The 19,538-nt window shown below is 40.1% G+C and overlaps 3 protein-coding genes across 10 annotated transcripts in view; 1 reads left to right on the top strand and 2 right to left on the bottom strand.

The window, feature by feature from the left end:
• pcnx1 (pecanex 1) overlaps nt 1-7,497 on the bottom strand; it is a 37,125-nt gene extending 29,628 nt beyond the window's left edge. For all 8 annotated transcript variants that reach the window (XM_087833222.1, XM_087833223.1, XM_087833225.1 and 5 more), the window contains exons 1-3: nt 7,159-7,497; nt 5,583-5,797; nt 1,229-1,334 (exon numbers count right to left, since the gene is read on the bottom strand). In XM_087833222.1, coding sequence (XP_087689348.1) covers nt 1,229-1,334; nt 5,583-5,797; nt 7,159-7,311 — 474 coding nt within the window. In that variant the 5' untranslated portion in view covers nt 7,312-7,497. The remainder of the gene's footprint in view (nt 1-1,228; nt 1,335-5,582; nt 5,798-7,158) is intronic.
• Nucleotides 7,498-9,008: 1,511 nt separating this feature from the next.
• Nucleotides 9,009-12,229, bottom strand: med6 (mediator complex subunit 6). Its single transcript, XM_087832847.1, has 8 exons — nt 12,177-12,229; nt 11,022-11,181; nt 10,725-10,816; nt 10,550-10,632; nt 10,344-10,452; nt 10,064-10,179; nt 9,936-9,963; nt 9,009-9,663 (listed from the first exon to the last, which is right to left on the bottom strand). The coding sequence occupies exons 1-8, from the start codon at nt 12,196-12,198 to the stop codon at nt 9,533-9,535; spliced, it is 741 nt and encodes a 246-aa protein (XP_087688973.1). The 5' UTR covers nt 12,199-12,229; the 3' UTR covers nt 9,009-9,532.
• Nucleotides 12,230-15,010: 2,781 nt separating this feature from the next.
• Nucleotides 15,011-18,833, top strand: ttc9 (tetratricopeptide repeat domain 9). Its single transcript, XM_006798583.2, has 3 exons — nt 15,011-15,646; nt 16,026-16,208; nt 17,625-18,833. Exons 1-3 carry the CDS (start codon nt 15,172-15,174, stop codon nt 17,705-17,707), a joined length of 741 nt encoding a protein of 246 aa, XP_006798646.1. The 5' UTR covers nt 15,011-15,171; the 3' UTR covers nt 17,708-18,833.
• The last annotated feature ends 705 nt before the right edge of the window (nt 18,834-19,538 follow it).

Genomic DNA, 19,538 nt, shown 5'->3' with positions numbered 1-19,538 from the left:
GGTCTGTTGTGGTGAAGAGAGAGTTGAGTGTAAAAGCGAAGCTCTCAATTTACCGATCGATCTACGTCCCTACCCTCACCCTATGGCCACGACCTGTGGGTAGTGACTGAAAGAACGAGATCACGGATACAAGCGGCGGAAATGAGCTTCCTCCGAAGGGTGGCTGGCCTCTCCCTTAGAGATAGAGTAAGAAGTTCGGCCATCCGGGAAGGGCTCAGAGTAGAGCCGCTGCTCCTCCACATCGAAAGGAGCCAGCTGAGGTGGTTCGGGCATCTGACAAGGATGCCTCCTGGGCGCCTCCTGGGTGAGGTGTTCAGGGCATGTCCCACCGGGAGGAGGCCCCGGGGCAGACCCAGGACACGCTTATATCTCTCGGCTGGCCTGGGAACGCCTTGGTGTTCCCCCGGATAAGCTAGAGGAGGTGGCTGGGGAGAGGGAGGTCTGGGCTTCTCTGCTTAGGCTGCTGCCCCCGCGACCCGGCCCCGGATAAAGCGGAAGAAGATGGATGGATGGATGGAACTTAGCATGCCCTGCTAAATAGCTCTGCTTACTAGAAGCACAATACAGATAACAATAAGACAATCTGTAGAAAAAGTATGTACATGCAATATCAGTAACAGGCTTTTTCTGAAAACCCTTGTTCAAAATTCACTATTGGGACCGTAAGGAAAGTAGTGCTTCTGCTGCTTCTGTGGTTATTTCTTTTAGCATTCAATGAAATGTAAATAAGCTCAGCTGCGATGCGGTGCACTTATACTGGTGCATAAACACATTGCTTTCCCCATGCTGTAAATAGGAAATAAACTCCCTGCTGTCTCCCTTCTCTCTTCTCTTGAATATAACGCCACACAATTAGCAATTTGCTTTATAGCAGTAGACAGTATTACATGAGTTGAGTGCAACATTGCACTGTATTCCCACTTGGCAGCAACACAGCAAAACTTTCCTGTGGAAATCTGGAATTGTTAATTGTTTAGATTGAAAAACATCCAAAATATGCTGTACAAGCTAGAATCCAAAAGGTTATCATAATAAGCCGCAACATGTAGTAACTTGGATTTGAATAAACAGCTGGTAGGAACATTGAAGATCAGCAAGCTATTAAATATAAATCTAATGAAAGGTCTGCAGAAAGTAATACAGGGGGCAAAGGGACTTGACAATCAGGATCCTTTTATTTTCAGCTAGTTATGGAACACAGTGTGCAGCAGGCCAGTGCTCTGCTTACCTGCTGGTTAGACTCCATCCCAATATAGGAGTTCCTGGAACTGCAGTCCACTGGTGGAGTCTCTTGTCGGATGAAGTCTGCCATCTCAATACCCCCTCCAGGGTCCCTTTGCAGACACACAAACACATGCACATTGATAGAAACTACTGAGTTCACCAAGATTGTTCAGCCCTGTTACATGCCATTTATCTCCTTCATTCAAACAGAAAGAAGATAGCAGCAGCTTCAATTTAGGGAAAACACACCATGTGAACTTCTTAAACAGGCCTTTATTTTAAATATTTTGCACAGGCTTTGAAATTCCACAGAGAGAAAACAGATGAAAGCATCCATGATTTTTTTTTCTGGGTCTATATTTAGCCCAGACGTGCTTATTTAACCAGATGGTATGTAGAAACAAACAACTTGCCAGGGATATAAATCATTTCCATATGCCAAAACTGCATCATAGCAGGTCAGACCACAAAACAACACTGAAAGAAATCAACCACAACATGTAGAAGGTGGAAGAGGAAATAAAGAAGAAGAAGGAGAAGAAAAAACACCTTAATGAATGTCATCTGAGCTTGTCGGCTTCACTGCAAACTCAAACAACCTGGAATGCTGTTCCAGATGTGTGGGCAAAGCTATGACTGGTTGAGAGGTCTCATTCTCTCTTTCTTTTTTTTTTGCCTCTCCCCTGTCCCAGCATCCTGCTAAGCACTGCTTCTGGAATGTGAGTATGAGTCACTTCTTCAAGTCATTTGCAGTAAAAGGCTGAAACCTCAGTGGCTTTTGTTCACTCTGAATGAGAGCTAAACCTAATGTTAGAAACCTGGCATGCGGCAGCTAAATAATGCTCAACTGCTACTAAGGAGCGCGAAAAATATCCCCCACACCATTACACCATCACCACAAGCCAAAAACCACTTATACAAGTTAGGATGTATCAGTGGTTTTTACACCAAATTCTGACCCCATCTGCTGAATCTCACAGGAGAAATTGAGACTAATCAGACTAGGTCAAGTTTTTCAATCTTCTGTTCTCCAATTTTGGTGGGCTTGTGTAAATTCTAGCCTCAGTTTCCTGTTCACAGCCAACCGGATTGGACCTTGGTGTGGTCTTCTGCTGCTGTAGCCCATCAGTTTCAAGACTCAAAGTGTTGTGTGTACAGAGATGCTCTTCTGCATACCTTGGTTTCAATTAGTGGTTATGTTAGTAGTTCATGTTGATTTTTCTTTATCTCCTCTTAACTCTGCCACCAACAAGGCATTTTTAACTAGTAACAAAGTGGTCAGTAAATATACTCCTACAATGTACTACTGTTTCTTAATATTAACACTGATGAAACGTATCCCCACAAAGGTGGGGATTAATTGAAAGCACATATACACCTGTACTGTTGAAGATAAGTGTAGATTTATGCGGCCAATGAGAAATAATCTTAACATTTTTTTAGTTTATGTCACTGTGAACACTGAAATTACATTTAAATAAGATAATGCTTCAAAATAACTAACCAAATAAGTGCCTGAAAGCATTTCAAGATGGCTGCTGAATAATGACGCTTGCTTCCAGAGCTTTGCCAATATGACAGATCCAATAAATTGGGAGGAAAAGAAGTAATAAAACCCAGTGCATGCTGTGTAAAGCACATGGCAATAACTGTAAAACCTCTATTTTTTGTCAACTGGTAGCCCTCTGGAGGTTTTTCTTTTTCCCTTTAAGGAGTACTCCCTCGTTTGGTTTGTACTTTAAAGCAAACATGTGGGAGACATGATGAATCTTCCTGCCAACACTTTCACGCCACTTCACTGGCCTACAAGTGCTGGTAGCGTGCCAAAACAAAACCAACACACAAATGAACCAGAAAATGGAGGGGATGAAACAGACCGCTAATGTAAGTAACACTAGTTTTACAGACAGAATTAAAAAAATAAAATAAAATAAAAAAAATCAGCTTCATAGAAATGTATGGCCCAGAAAATGCATCCAACACATTTGTTAAGCTTTAAAGAAAAACACAATAGTTCTGGATGAATCTAAACTTAAATGTTGGCAATATTATTGAGACGGATAGAAAACTCTGCAATGGTTTTTAGAACAGCGCCACATAACAGATGTTTTAGCTGAGGAGAAATTAAATGTCACTAAACGGTTTGTTTAAAAGCTACTTCCTGAAGTGGTGTCAGCATGTATGGTTTAATAATTTGAAGTGAAGTCAACCTAAAGCAGCTACCCAGCTAACCTTTGAGTAACTTGTGTGTTTTCCAGAATCATCCCTACTCTAGACTTCCTTCCTCAGCTCCATTAGACAATGACAGATCACATGATCTTTAAGTGACTGATCACTTAAAGTCAGTCACACGTTCTGATCACTCATCTTCAGTGTTGGGTAAGTTACTTTAAATTAGTAACTTAGTTACATTACTAGTTACTTGTATCAAACGTAACTCAGTTACTTCAAGTTACTCGTTACTTTCAAAGTAACGAGTAACTAGGGAAAGTAACTTTGGTTTTACTCAGAATTCTCTTGTTAATGTGTTGCTTCCATAACTTTGCCAGTCTTCTAGCTTGCTTACTTGCCACAAGTGCACTGTGCCATCTACCAATAGAAAGAAAAAAATAATGTGCATATTTCCACGAGAGAAATTCCACGCCTGGACCGTCATTGACTGCTGCCATGATTCTAGTCTACGTCACAGCGACACGTGCACTTTTTACATCCAACACAAAAACTGCAGTCGTGGTGCTTTCGATTGTACTCAGAACTCGGAAATTCTGCCTTCCGAATAGGAAAATGTAGGTAACACCAGACTGCAGATGAGCTGCATACAGGGCTGGTTTGGGACAAAAAATTGGCCCGGGCATTTTGAAAAGCCGATCAGCTGATCATTGATCAGTTTTCATGATTGAAGAGACCAGCCGGCCATTATAGGAAAAATCATAAAGCCTTTGAATGAAAACAAACGCTGCTGTGACAGTGATGTACACTGTTCTGATGGTATATATGTATCAATCTATCAATCATTTGTTGTAAGATTCAGATAATTATTTTTTAAAAGCTAGACATTTTAAATGAGAATAAGAAAGAAAAGTACTTCTTTGTGCCCACCTCTCCCTGTTAATGCCCTACCTGCCCCCTGGCAAAACTTTGCTAGAGCCGCCCCTGCACAGTTACCAGCTGTCAACTGTAAGAAAAGGCTCCTGGTGTTGTTTGTCTCCCAGAAACAGTTGATAACTTCCCTTCAACTCATTCATGTCACCTAAAGGGTAAACCTGTTTCTCCATCACCTGTTCAGCTCTGATGATTCAGTAAGGACATCTCCTGGTTTCATCTTCATGTTTCCCTCTCACCAGATAACCAAACTGATAACATGGCCACCAGCTTTTACAGCTGTGGCTCCAGCAAACATCAGCTGATACTAGAAATTAATATTGAATAAATTCTAACAGAAGCTGATCAAGCTTAAACGTGCTGCTGTTGTTTAACGCGACCTCCGCTGGTTTCCTCTTTCTGGCGCAAAGTGGGCGATAAACAAACGAGAGAAAAGCCGATCAGCTGATCATTGATCAGTTTTCATGATTGAAGTAGAAACAGGAGAAGGAGGGTGAGAGGATGAGAGAAGAAGAGGCAGCTGTGCAGCTCCAGCTTTGTGTCTTTTTTATTGTAGCTGAAGTACGGGACAAACTGTGTTCCTTTTCACCTCAATACGAAGCGCGTGATATTTTCTCTGAATACGAGACGATTCTGTTTTTTACGGGATGGTTGGCAACTCTAATAATTAACCTTATGAACAAAATAAAGTTTAACATCAGTAACATCATGGCACCCACCCAGCTGTATAGAAACTCCATCATGCTAGCTAGTACCCAGTACGGAAAAAGTCAGAATAACGAAAATAAGCTCCACCTACACTTGGTTTATATCTGACCCAGATAGACTGCAGGTCATAACTTCTTACCTGAAGTTCAGTTCACACTCGGACCGGCGGCCACCTCGGGTCTCTCCTCTTGCCTCCCCTTTCTCTCATCCACCTGCTGGCCTCCACCACTTGCTAATGTTACTGAATATGTGGAAGCTCCGCGATAGCCACCACACGAAGTAACGACCCTATCTAAATCCCAGTAATGACTAACGTGTTCCTGATTTTGGCATAATAACTAGTTACCGTTCTTGTTACCACAATAATAATGTAGTTACTGTAACGCGTTACTTTATAACGCGTTAGTCCCAACACTGCTCCTCTTACAGTGCAATTTATTTCTGCTTAATGATCTGGCACATCCTCTACAGAATATTTTATCAGTTGTGCACTACAGTGCTCCATCTCCAGATATTAAATCCGCCAACAGACTATAACGTGAACTTACCCTGGGCCATTGCTGTCCTCCCTTCGGGTCACGCCTCCATCAATTGCCCCCTCTGTGCCACCTCTGCTCCCCTGATTCTCCTTAGCCTGATGCTCCACCACCTCCCCCTCATCCAAGGCATAGTGGAGGCGGTAATTCACCGTCTTCAGCAGCAGGAACATGGCAGCAATCACACCACAGTAGATTCCCACTATCACCATGGTTGGCGGTAGGGCCTGGAAGTAGAGGAAGAAGTAGGGAAAAAGGTTATATAGACAACCCTCTTACGGTTTCGTTTTTACCCATGTTACAGCATTTTATATCCATTTTCTTTCCTGTGTTTATCTCAGCAGCCCAGGAGTGATGTTGATTAAATTTGGACATTCAGACACGATGACACATCATTTATAAACCCGTGAACTGGAACCAAGCACTGCCACAGAGAAAATGAGCTCTGCTAAATGCAGCTAAAAAAGATAATTACATTATTGCACCTATTGTCCCAATTATTTATGACGCATCTGCAGTGTCTTAAGATTTGATTATGAATTTTATGTCTGCTTAGTGCAGCTGACAAGGAGGCTATTACAGAAAGAGGTGACTAGATGGGCTCTAGGCTCTCTCTTGTCCTTGAGATATCCTCCTGCATCTGCTTGTAGCTCTCACAAACAGCAGCGGCGCAACTCAAACTTGCGGCTCAATATAAACCACAGAGCTGACCAAAGCATTTCCACTCCAGGAATAGAAAGGAAACCACAAACCTATTTCAAACACCCCAGTTTCTTTATATAGAAGTGAGCACACAGACATTCATAATCATGTCAGCAGTTATAAATGTGCATTTTATGTGTGCAGGACATAAAGTTTGGCAAGCAACCTTTTATTGACGTGCAACAGAAAAGAGCACCTTCAGAAAGTAAAGCCGTTTAGGAAACCCGCAAACAAAGACATTTTGAGATAAAAAAAAAACTGAACAAGCGGCTCTTAGCTATATGATTCTGATTCCTGGGCTTTTACACGGGGAAGATCACTGCTAACATCCTTGTGAACTGTGCTCCTACAGTCACAGCTGGTAGCTTCTGAAAACTGGTGATACCGAAAATCACTGCCGACCGGAGGACAACAAATAGATAAAGATGGGGGAAGGGAAAATAAATTCACTGATTACAGCCTCACACAGTGTAAATATCCAAGTGGACCTTAACCGAAACACAGAATATGAACAAAAGAGCGTTTAGGTACGATCTAGTTGATGGACAGTAGACTGAAACCTGAAGGAGTTAAAGGCTCTTTTGTTAACGTCTCCACCAGAATAAGGTTTATTTGCTAAGAAATGCTTTTGCTTAATGGATAATTTGGATAATCCCACTATACTTCAAATATCCCACTGCGTTTCCTTAGTTTAATATGAGTGTACGTTGTCTCCGCTCCAGATAATAGACCGAGACCGACCGTTAGTGAGCTGTGGCTGCTAACCTAACGGACAGTTGGTTTGGTTAACTTAAGCTGTCAACAGTCATGACAAATACATAAAGAAATACCAGTCTATGAGGTAAAAATAAATAAAATAAAATAAAAAGGAGACAAAGCGGCTCACCATGTACAGCGTGAAGGGGAAACATAGCAGAAAGAGCCAGATGTAGAGATGTAAAGCGTTGACGAACGTATTCTGATCTGGGTCGTAGTACCATCCGCCTGTGATTGAAGCCCAGACCCCCTGCCTCAGGATCTGCAAAGTCTGCGACCCCATGTTGTTTTATCCCCTCCGACGAATCCAGGCGGAACCGACCGACACAACAACCGGGGTGACACGCTGGGGCTAGTCGTCGTTCAACATGACAAACGGCGCTCTGTTTTCAGACACTGGCCTGAAAATCCCCTCTGCAGCCATCTTCTCTCTGCAGCTAGCCAGCCAGCTGGGGCACTGTTCAGTCCTCCACTGAGGAAGACTGCTATCCCACCACGCCCTGCGAGGAAGTTCTTCTTCGTGGCATCGGTACTGTTTACATTAAATATAAGACGTATAAGCTTTGTGTCTTCACCCCTCTGGTTTTCACCCGCTCTCCTTATTGGAAAATTATATTTTTCAGTGAGTAGGCATGTTTATTTGATTGTGACTCAACAGGGTGATGGCAGAGAGCATAAACGTATGAAATAAAATTTTTAAAATCAGCCACATATATGGAGCTTTATACTAAATATGACTAAATGGCGACACCTGTCGGTTAAAAAAATACCTGCTACATTATGAATGCAAAATGGTACGCGAATTCTCTCCAACTAACAAAAATCCTGGTCCCACATGGTGAAATATGGCATGTCTGTTTTTCTGTGGTAACTAGTCAAGGTGGGGTGACCTCCAACCACTTTTAATATATATGGTGTTGTAAAAAAGTAAGAAGCCTTTTGTTAAACCATGAATTAACTGCACATTTTTAGTTCAATTTCACTACTTATACCCAGGTCTGATTACAGCCAGACCGGACGAATTTAGAAATCACCAAAATAAAACCTATTTGACAAACTGAAGTAGGTTAAAAGATCTTAAAAAGCAACATATCATGTCATGATCTAAAGGAACAACTGAGAAACAAGGTCACCGATATCTGTCAGCCTGGAAAGGATTACAAAGATATTTCAAAGGCTTAGAAACTCCAGCCAACCACAGTGAGAGCCATTATTCACAAATGGAAAAAACTTGGAACATCGGTGGACCTTCCCAGGAGTAGCCAAGGTACCAAAATTACTTTAAGGGTTCAATGACTCATCCGGGTCACAAAAGAACGCAGCATATCTAAAGAACTGCTTCCTGTAATTGATCGAACCATGAACACCGCGCTCTACCGGAAAATCCTGAAGGAGAATGTCCAGCCAGTTTGTGCACCAAAGCTCAAGCATACTTGACTAATACAGTAAGACAATGACCTGAAACACACCAGCAAGTTGAGGTGATTGTGTTGTTCAATGAAGAGTGGTTCAAAAAGTCCTCCACAGAAATGTGAAGGACTCATTGCCAGTTATCACAAATCCTTCAAAATTAGTGTAATCAGGTACAAAATGGGACGAATGAATAAACCTACAACCACCCATGAACCCAGATCATGAGATTAATAAGAATCAGGCACAGATACAGTAATGTGCAAAATTCCACCCCTCATTTCTTTACATTTTGTTTCCAATAAGTAAAAGTGTAAAGTGTCACACAAAACACACAACAAAAGCCCCAGAAACCAGATGATGCAGTGTGAGATAATCTTGACAGGGAACAGAACAAAAGGCAGCCATCATCCAAAGTAGCATGATATAAAGAAATCAGGGTTGACGCAGGACAGGAAAAACGCTACAGTGCAGCGAATCGTAATTACAGGTTGAAATAAAACAGAAGAAAAACGGATCAAATAAATGTGAAGCCTGTTAAATGTTAAGAATTAAACAGATCAGAACACATTAATCAATACCATTTAATGTATATTAAAAAAAACATACAAAAGCAGGGCATTTCTTCCGAAGGAGATGAAAGTGTCTGAAATGAACAAGCCATGTTCGGGTCTAGAGGCCATTTGCTTGGCAGATGAGATGACACATCTTGTTTGTAAAGCAGACAGCGAATTAAATGATCCTCTGAAGTCACTACAACAGAAACATTAAGATGATGTTGACAGTAAGCTGACACCGATGCTGATGTCAGCTTATCATCATCAAAAAAAAAAATCCTCCCCCACTTCAAATTGCTTGTTTGTGCTACAGCTGCTTGAAGCCTATCAAGGGCACAGGACTAATGCTGCAGCGTAAAAGGAGTCCCAACACTGACATAAACAACTGACTCCTTTTATTTTCAGTATTCTAAAAATTGATCAAATAAGCAGAGAATTGGGGAGGTAACACAAATGTCTCAAGTCATTTTCCCAGTGAGTGATGTAGGACTTTGCAGAGCTGTGCGCAACCTTCCCAGTGTCTGACAAATATGGCTGTCACTGCAGTCTTGCTCTTTTCTCAGGAGGTGGTTTGTTAGGTGGAGCCGGGGCAGAGGACTTGGTTGCCTGCTCCCTCTCCTCTTGCTTCACTGTTTCTGCGGGAGGTTCAGGTTCCTTTTTCACCTCAACTGCAAAACAAAAGCCTGTAGTTGAAAGTAAACTCAAGAATTTGGCCTTGAAGGACAGACATTAAAAACTAAACTTAACTGATTTTAAAATTGAAATATTCAGCAGAAAAACTAATTGATTTTCTTTTAGTTTAATCAAACAACATGAATTCAATTCTGAAAGTAAAAGCAATGTAATCTGCAGAGTGTTAAGCACTTCCAGACAGACTCTGATAGACTCTTATTATATATCATAATGATCTATAAACAAAAAACTGTTTTAAATATCATACCTGGAATGGGCTTCTCACCAGGCTTAGGCTAAAAGTTCAGAGAAAAGCAAAACAGAACAAAATCAATACGATTGACTCCTCTTAGACTCAAAATTCAAATGAACAAGCTGGACAATAGCTGACAGTACCTGATAGAAAGTTGGTGGAAATTTTGACCTCAGGTCCAAAAGGAGTGTGTCAACGCGATGCCTCTGAAACAGAGAGCTAGGCTCCTCTTTCTTCTTAGTCTTTGGTTTGGCTTTTTCTGTATAAGAGATTCATGTTAATCACTTTCTGTCAAAGTCATTATTTTAAATAAACAAGGAAAACAGGTTCTGGCTCCTTCTTTGTTGCTAGTGTTTGTGATCACATCACATAACTGATAATCAGAACTTTAACATCTAAATTGTAAACTTCCAAACCGCTTACCTCTCTCCTCATGGTCCTTGAAGTGCCACCAGTATCCCTTGGATGGGTGATAGCGACAATATGACATGGCCTCATCGAAAGCAGACTGGATTCCATGTACAGCGGAAAGCTAAAAACAGATATGATTAATATAAATAACACTGATTTTTTTTTAAATCAATGTTACACAAACCTATCTTTTACAGAATTACAATGAATATTTTTACCACTCTAGAGCTGATAACTGTTCCCAGGTCTGGAGCCTGATACACGACTCCTGCTATGATGTAGTAATCAGCCAAGGGAACCACTGTAGTATGAACAGAGAAGCAGAAATTCAACTGATGTGAAATGAAGACTTTACAAATCTAACAAATAACGGCTTGAGTGTTTGGAACTCACCTTGTGTCGGTGACTGCCTCTGTTGTTTACGGATTATATAAAGAATTGGCTCCTGAGCATGAAGAAGGATGTATTCAACTCCCACCATCTGACTGTAAATGAGACAGAAGCAATGTTTTCACAAATCGGCAGATGTAGCAATATTATAATAGTATTACTTGTCTGTATGTATGTGTTTGGGCTCTACTTGGCAATATGATTTTGATCAGAATGTCTCACTTCATAACACTTAATGTAATATTCTTAAAAACCTTTTCACTGCTCTGTATCAAATTTCCATCTATAAAACAAACTTACGTCAGATGATCCACGGTAAGCCGCTGCATCTTCACTACCTCATTATTGCAGGTACGGTCATAAAAAGGGTTGCTTCTGTCAGAAAAGTACTCCAGCACATTTCCAGGATTAAGACCTGGTACCCAATTGCTGTCCACCCAGGATATCCCGAGAAGGTTATCTGGAAATTAAACAAGCATTCAATTTACGAAATTATATTATTAACTGATGCTGCCTGAGAAATAACTGTGAGTGCATTTATATGTTAGGGATGAAATCACATCTCAGCTCGACATGGATATTGTCAATACTGATAGCATTTTATTGATGAAAATGTCTTGTTAAACAACTATATAGATGCCTTCTTTTTGTGTGCATGTGTGTGTTTCTGTGTGTGTGTGTGGGGGGGGGGGGGGGGGGGGTATGAATATAATTGAGGAACTGAGTCTGTATTAACACAACCTGATAACGAAAATGGGTCAAATGTTTATGAAGGAAACATGACGGCAATTCTGGTTTCCTGATTAACATGATTAGGCTTTTCATAATAAAAGGTTTTATTTCAGGTAATAACAAGACACTAATAACAAATGACTTATCTCACTGTGAAACCTGCGTTTTGTGAGAGCTGAGTTCCTCAGCAGATCCGAAATAATGCTCAAACAGAGCAGCTATTTGTATTTCTTGATTTTATATCAAATAAAATCAAACTACATAATATAGCTTCATCTTTTATATGCTTCTCTATTGCCAGTATATTTATCAGATGTTAGGATACATGAATAAAGATAATGAATAAATATAACTCGGAACAGCTAAACGGACCAGTGAGCAGCGTCCATATTATCAATAATGCAGACATCACTTTACCAAAGATGAATAACCCACTATACTGTAAAACTGAAGGCTACAATGACTTGAAGTTGTTTTCTGTTGTAACCACCACCAAAAGTCATTCTAAGGCTCTGGCAGACAGCATAAGCTATGCTAGCCAATATGCTAATGAAAAGCGAAGGAGACGCTACTCGTTAACAGATTTGCTTGCAGCACAGACGAATAAGCTTGAAGCTGCAGAAAAAAAACAATCAAGGCGATGTTTCGAAGTTATAAATAACATGAGATTTTTATACTAATTAAACTGCACATCTAAAAAAAGAATATAATGGATTTAGCTACCTCTGAAATCCACCGACGCCATGATATAAACAAATGGTCTCCTAAAGATTACGTCTCTGGCGCTTTAGGTCGTACTTTGATTACGTCATTGTACTTTTCGGCTGAGAATGTGATTAAGATGAGAAATGCTTTTGCTACAGCAGCTGAAATACTTCTGTTACTACTACTACTACTACTAATAATAATAATGATAGTAATACGAATAACAATACTAATAATACTAATAATAATGATATGACAGATATGACAGATATATAATGTTAAAGAGGGTGATGGCATGTGGTATGAAAGACTTTCTCTGTTTTTGTGGCAGCAGAGCTGAATCAGTCTGTCAGAAGAGATGCCTTTTCAATAATTTATTTACAATTTATTCAGTGACCTTCTCTTCACCACAGCTTTACTGGTCTCCAATTTACAGCCAGTCACAGAGCTAGCCTTTATCAATAGTTTATTCAGTCTGTGGGTGTGACCAGCTCTAAGGATCTCAGCTTTTTTGGAAAATAGTTTAGCTTGTGGATATAGACACCTAGGTATTTCCTGTCCCAGGATAGACACAGTTCATTTGGTATTCCTCTTCCTTCTGAAGCCTATCTCCACCTCTAGTCTTATTATTCACAAGCAGAACTCCTCCCAGACCACTCATCAAAAAATATCCAGTGGTGCTCAGTAGTCCTCCTCCAGCCCATCACTAATACATTCTGTAATTGGCACAGCCCAGAGGTGTACTGAAATTCTTAAGTGTAAAGCATGAGCAGGACTGGAGGCAGCAGAGTCTCAGTGGAACTCTTTTGCTGGTCATCACCAGATCAGTCAGAAACACTGCCCAGTCTCACACGTTTTTGTCCGTACTCAGTAATCCATGGGATGTGAGCATGTTTACTGACATTTCCTGTAGCTTTTCTCTCAATAAGAATTTCAATCAATCAATCAATCAATCAATCAATATAAATAATAATAATATAAATATGATCATCCCCACCACCAGTCATTGCTATCTAGAGTGAAATAAGCTGTATACAGTATGCAGATGATTGCACCATCCACTCCCAGATTTTGTGTTTATGCAGACTTCAGAGGGTTAAGAGATGTATTTCACCTGAGTGTTCAGAAATAATGCAGAATAATGAATGTTTATTCATCATGTATTTAAAAAGTGCATGCATGAAGTGGAGTGTAATGGGAGTGTGATGGGCAGACTGTATTTTCCATTAGGTTCCCATTGTATAGACTTTATAAAAAAGTTCATACAAAAACTTATTATAAGATTTTTTTTTAAATTAAAATTATGCTTGGTGGAATATCTTATTGTAAATGTACGTTTTGTAATTACCCCATGCTAATTTTAACTAAAGCTTTCGCCACCAGAGGGCAACATTTTGCCAGTAGATGTATTGAAATGTTTTTTGATGCCTGTCATTTTTCTTTTTAGGCCTAATTCCCTTTCCTTATACCCCCAGTTATACTCCATTGTGGACCTGTGCACAGACTTCTGGAGGTATCATAATAAGGTAATATGTTTAGTTAGTTTGGTAAGATTGTCAACTAGTTTTTAAAAGAAAAAAATTGTCAGGTAACAAGCCATTTTTATCATATTTATGTTACTATTAAGCACCAATCATATTACACTTAAAATATAACACGATATATATATATATATATATATATATATATATATTTAAAATCTTTGAGTTATTACAAACATGCAATAATGTTGCATATTTTCGGAGTGTAGATCTAACTGATCTCTTTTAGTATTTAGTATTGACTTAAAACACACACACACACGCACGCACGCACACACACACACACACACACACACGCACACACACACACACACACAATGTCATAAATGATGTGGTCATTCTTAATTTGGTAAAATTCTACCCTCACTTTCAGTGCATACAAACTCTTATAGTAAGGCTAAGAACTGCAGAGACATTTTTACACGTGTTCGCACTTGTTGACAGCAGCATGCTGTAGATCCCAGGCGCGTGATAACGATTTCATGGGTTACATGGTCTTTATTTCTGATCAGCAGCATTTGTTCAACGCTGAAATTCCAGAGACACACCCAGACAGACAGCTGACTTCATTGCCCCAGTGACAGTCACAGGAGAGACACGGTGAACAAACAACATGACACACGCTCAGTGCTGCCGAGAAAATGGCCAGTCAAAATGAAACCGAATGCCCGAAAATGCTCCTACACATGCCCCTCCGTCTTCATAACAGAGACTAATCACACTATCATCCTGAAAAAAATCCATCCGAATGACATCATAGTCTGTAATTAGGAGTCTGTAGTCTGTCAAGAGTAGCTGCTCTGGCAAAGCTGCTCTGTAGAGATAAAATGAGCTGGATGAGCTTTATCTGATTCATCTGAGTAGAGATGACTACATTCCTCCACTTTAAGACAAGCGTGACACCAAAAAAGACATGAAAAGAAGAAGTCAAATTATATTCACTCCGATCAAGTTTTTCCTCTGGGGTGAGATGGCTTAGGAAGGATGAAATACGGCAATTTATTACACGGTCATTTGGCTTATTTAGAAATACAACACAAGAAATCCCCGATTGGGCCACAAATTACCACTGGCGTCTGAAGGGGAAATAGAATAACTTCTTCTTTTTAAAAAAATGTTAATTCAAATACAGGACTGTAACTTCTCTCTCATTTCTCACAGGTTGCAAACGAACTGATAATAAAATTATCTTCAGATAAATTGATAATGATATTAAACCTCTTCTTCCTGGTGTGGGACCCCCATGGGACCACTGGTTCTCTGTGTATCGACCAATCGGCGCGTTTGAAGAGAAACATACGAGAGCAGGCTACAACAGAGGAGCGCGCATCGCGTAGGGGTGCGCACACAGACGTAGTTGCGACACTGGTGAGGCGAAGGCGCGATACAGCCGAGAGGATGCAGTGAAAAGCCTCAATTTCCCAGCTAATTTACAGCCGGGCAGGGCAGCTATAATAGAAATAACGTCGAAGATGAGTGTGATCCAGGCTGCGCACGACGGCAGGGTGGATAGTGGCAAAGGCAGCCACACTGACAACGCCTGCGGATCCCCACGGCTCCAGCAGTGCGCTCATCCCCCTAACAGCAGCAGCAGCCGGACCAAAGATGCCAGATATCAGCAGCAGCTCCAGCAGCAGAAGCATCATGGTGGGTCGATGCTGAAACAACCATCCTACAACGAACCAGCGGACGTCGTGAGACGGGCGCTGGACTTTAAGAGCCAAGGCACCCAGTGCTACAAGGATAAGAAGTACCGAGAGGCAATCGGCAAGTATCACCGGGCTCTGCTCGAGATTAAAGGGCTGTGCAGGGTTCTGGGGGATCCGGACACAAGCTCCAAGTCACCCTCCTCCCTGCTGCCGACCATCAGCAAGTCCACCACGCTGACGGATGAGCAGAAGGGGGCAATGGAGAACGCAGAGCTGGAGTGTTACAACAGCCTGGCCGGTAAGAGACGTTTCTCGCATACATTTCCCACAGATGGACACAGATTCCACTTATCAGCTGTCTTTTCAGCAGAGGGAAATTCTGGGAATACTCCAGAGCTCATGAATGATTCACTGCCAGTATGAGTCATTCTCAGGCTTACCCCACAATCCGCCTCACTTTCTTTTTAATTATCACTTTGCTTAAATGGTATATTTATTCACCCCTTGGCAAACTTATAATATTTGCTATATGTTTAAAATTTAACCAAAGAATCAGCTGTGTTTTAGTCCCTGACGGGACATATTAGTACTTCAGTAAAATAATACAAGTCTAACATTGGGTCTTGCAGTGTGATCAGGAGTTTCACCCTCTCTCCCCTCTTTTAATCTCTTTCTAGCTTGCCTTTTGCAAATGGAGCTGGTGAACTATGAACGAGTAAAGGAATATTGCCTGAAAGTGCTTAACAAGGAAGGAAAAAACTTCAAAGCTTTGTACCGATCTGGAGTGGCCTATTACCACCTAGGAGACTTCCAGAAAGCCCTGTACTACCTGAAGGAGTCACACAAGCAGGAACCTTCAGGTAAGGATTGCTGGTTCATGGTAAGGAACATTACACCCCGGAATAATATCTGAAATACACGATACATTATTTATGCAGCTTGCTGACTGTGAAAAACATTTAAGGGTGATGAGATGACTAGTAGAGAAAATAAAATAAAAACAAGTAGGAGTCATCCTTCATTATGCTTCATTGCAATTCAAAATGTGGGTGAGATTCAGTATTTCAGTCTGGACCAAATAGAAGATATCTAAATTAGTTGCTCTGAGCATTTAAAGAAACTGAGTTCTGGGACAAGGTAAAAAGACGGCATTAGTGTTATAGTGGCTCATTAGTGTAGTGGTTTATACATTTGCCCAAAAAACAAAAGATCCCTGGAGGACATAAATCCCTTTGGGGTTGTATCAGGAAGGGCATCTGGTGTAAAAAAGAACAAAAACAAAAAACATGCGGAGCTACCTGCTGTGGTGACCCCTGTGAACAAGGGTGTAGCTGACAGTAACTTGTGTATCATGTAAAAGTGTTTCACAGGAACATGAACAGGTGCACTGCAGAGATATTTGTGGACTTCAATAAATAAATAAAAATAAAACAGGTGACCGTTGTGGTATAGAAATGGAATAGCGGGCTGTTGACTGGCACTAAACTGACTTCATGCAAAAATATCAAGTGCATTGCAGATATGACAGTGAAACCACTGAGTGACATGTTTAACATAGTACAGAGTGCTTGAAACAGAGGTAGCTGGACTTCTATTGAGTTCCTGAAGATGTTTCACATCTAAAAGCTGACAGGGTGAACCAGGTATTTGATTAATAATATGAAATTTACAAGATTTTTCTTTTGTATCTGGAGAGTAAAATTATCACTGTGGGCTTTTGGCCTATTTGTGATTCTGTCCCTAGATGTTATTTAAATAATTGGGCAGAAATCTGGTGCCTAAGATACGCACAGTGAATCAGATTTTCTAGCACAACCTTGGCCTTTTCAATGTCGGTGCTTCATTCATGTCACCCAACATTAATCAGAGCTACAGAAAATAACACAGGAAAACTAGGCAAGTTAGGTAATATGACAACTTTAGAGTGTTATTTGTTGCTTGAATGGCAGGTGGGGAAACTGTAGATGAAGAGGAGTCTGCAAACAGCCTCCTTCACGTGGTTAATATCTATTTGTTATGTGTATGTTTGTTTATTTATGTACTAAGCTAGTATGATCATTTACAAAAAAAACACTGCAGATACACAAGATCTTCATATGGAGCTTGTTTTGTTTTTGCACTTCCAAAAAGCTGTGGTATAAATGACTTCTAGCTGCTTTACTTTAATTCCATGTACTACAGAGTTGTGTTTAAATGGAAGATTTACGACCATATTGATGTACAGTTTCCTGTCTGAGCAGGAAATAATTCAGCCTTTTCCTGCCTTTGTTTTCCAGACACCAATGTCATCCGCTATATTCAGCTGACAGAGATGAAGATTCGGAGAAATGCCCAAAGGGAGAAGAAAGAGGCCACATAAGCATTCGCTGTCCGATGACTTCTCTCTCGTCATAAATTTCAGCCCTACTGTGTGCCACCCAGACCTTAAACACCACGGCTTGGAGGTTTTGGTGTAAAATGATGTTTGCTCGCTTTTGCCTTGCACAGCATCTGGTTGCCAGTTACGTGATTGAATTTCACTGTTGTGTGCTTGAAATGTTTATTTATTTATTTTTTTTAATTGTACAAGGTATTGTGTTTCGAACCTCCAATCATATCTAGTATGAATTTATCCTGAGTATGTTTTACCCATTCCAATCTGATGCACTGCCAGTCCAAACATCGCACATACAGGCCATAACTTGTGATGGAGACAGGAGCAATAAAGGTGAATCCAGCATGTCTGCAGGCGAGTATAACTGTAAATTAGCACCTGCCCTCGCACAAGATGTCTTTTAAATGCCTTGGAGTAAATGAGTAACAACCACCTACACTTCTGTCACCATACTTTGATTTTGAAAGCACTACAAAACTCACTTTTTTATACTCCCAATTATACCTGAAGTAAAGGTGCTAGTCGTAAGTAGGTTTAAAACTCAAAATGCTTGGGCAAGGACATCAAGAGCACATGGTTGCTAACTGCGGTATGAGACATATCACAAAATGTAAATAGGCTACTTTATAAAATCACAAGAAGATATCCTGAAGAGGTGAGCTTTTTGTGTTTATTAATGCCAAAATGAAGCACTTCACTCACAGCATTTACTGTATCTTCAAATACTGTGTTTACTGTAAAGGTATGGTTGTAATGTGTGTCTATTGATTGCATTATTTTTTGTGGTGCTGCAGCATTGGATTTCTCTTTAGTTTTCCTTTTTTATTTTCCTAATGAGCTTAACTAAATGAATAGAGAAAACATGATGAAAGCACACTTGTAAATCAATAAATGAAACAATGCTGGGTGGAAAGAGTTGACGTTTTTGTCTTGGTAGTTGACATTGTAAAGCATAATGTTAATTTTCTAGAGGGATGGTATCAGGATGCAGAAATCCTGACACTGGCAGTTATTTAAGAGTTAATCAACGCTTTTCATTTCCACCATTTTAGTTGATATGGCTTATTTCTTAGCCCCAGCTTTTAAATCTTTATATATTAAGAGTATTATCATTCACACAGATTGTTTTAACAATACAATAAAGTATAAAACTAACATTTACTCTCTTTTATGGAAAATAAAATTCATGTGCTTGCTAGCTACCAACTTATTCTATCTGATCTTAGATGCTGGATTTCTGTCTTGTGCCTGTATCAACATTAGTTACATGTGAATCAAACCATTTTAATATATGTTTGGCAAAGGGATAGCAGCAATAGCCCATCCTGTAGCATTAGCTGCAACAAGGGACAATGATAGCTTTCCTGTTTTAAAAAAAGGGTTTGCAAAACTACAGAAACTGTACTGAAAATGTTTGCATAATCGCTTAGGAGAAATATTCAGTCCAACACTCCACATACAAAGATTCTTTAAATACATTTCAAGTTGGTGGCTAATTGGTCACTTGCTAGCAGATGGGTAACAAAGAGTTGAAAACTCAATTTTCTTTCTTCTTTTTCAAAGTTTTAAATTGAGGTTTTATAGATATTTTTGGTCAATTTAGACCCTTAGTGGATTGCAGAATCATGTTTTGAACATTATTGGATATTAAGTTACATTTTTCTTAAGTTGTAATTTAATGCTAATGCTAATATACATAAAACAAACTGCTGCTCAGTAATTTTTCAGCGGCTTGTACTTAACTTTGTCTGTTGCTTGCATCTGAGAAGAATTATGGTTTATAGTATATCTTTTTTAATAGTTCCCACTATTTTCT

This window comes from Neolamprologus brichardi, chromosome 19, assembly GCF_056152115.1.
Source record: "Neolamprologus brichardi isolate AB-2024 chromosome 19, ASM5615211v1, whole genome shotgun sequence".
Classification (NCBI taxonomy): domain Eukaryota; kingdom Metazoa; phylum Chordata; class Actinopteri; order Cichliformes; family Cichlidae; genus Neolamprologus; species Neolamprologus brichardi.
This window is presented reverse-complemented; position numbering and strand designations above follow the sequence as displayed.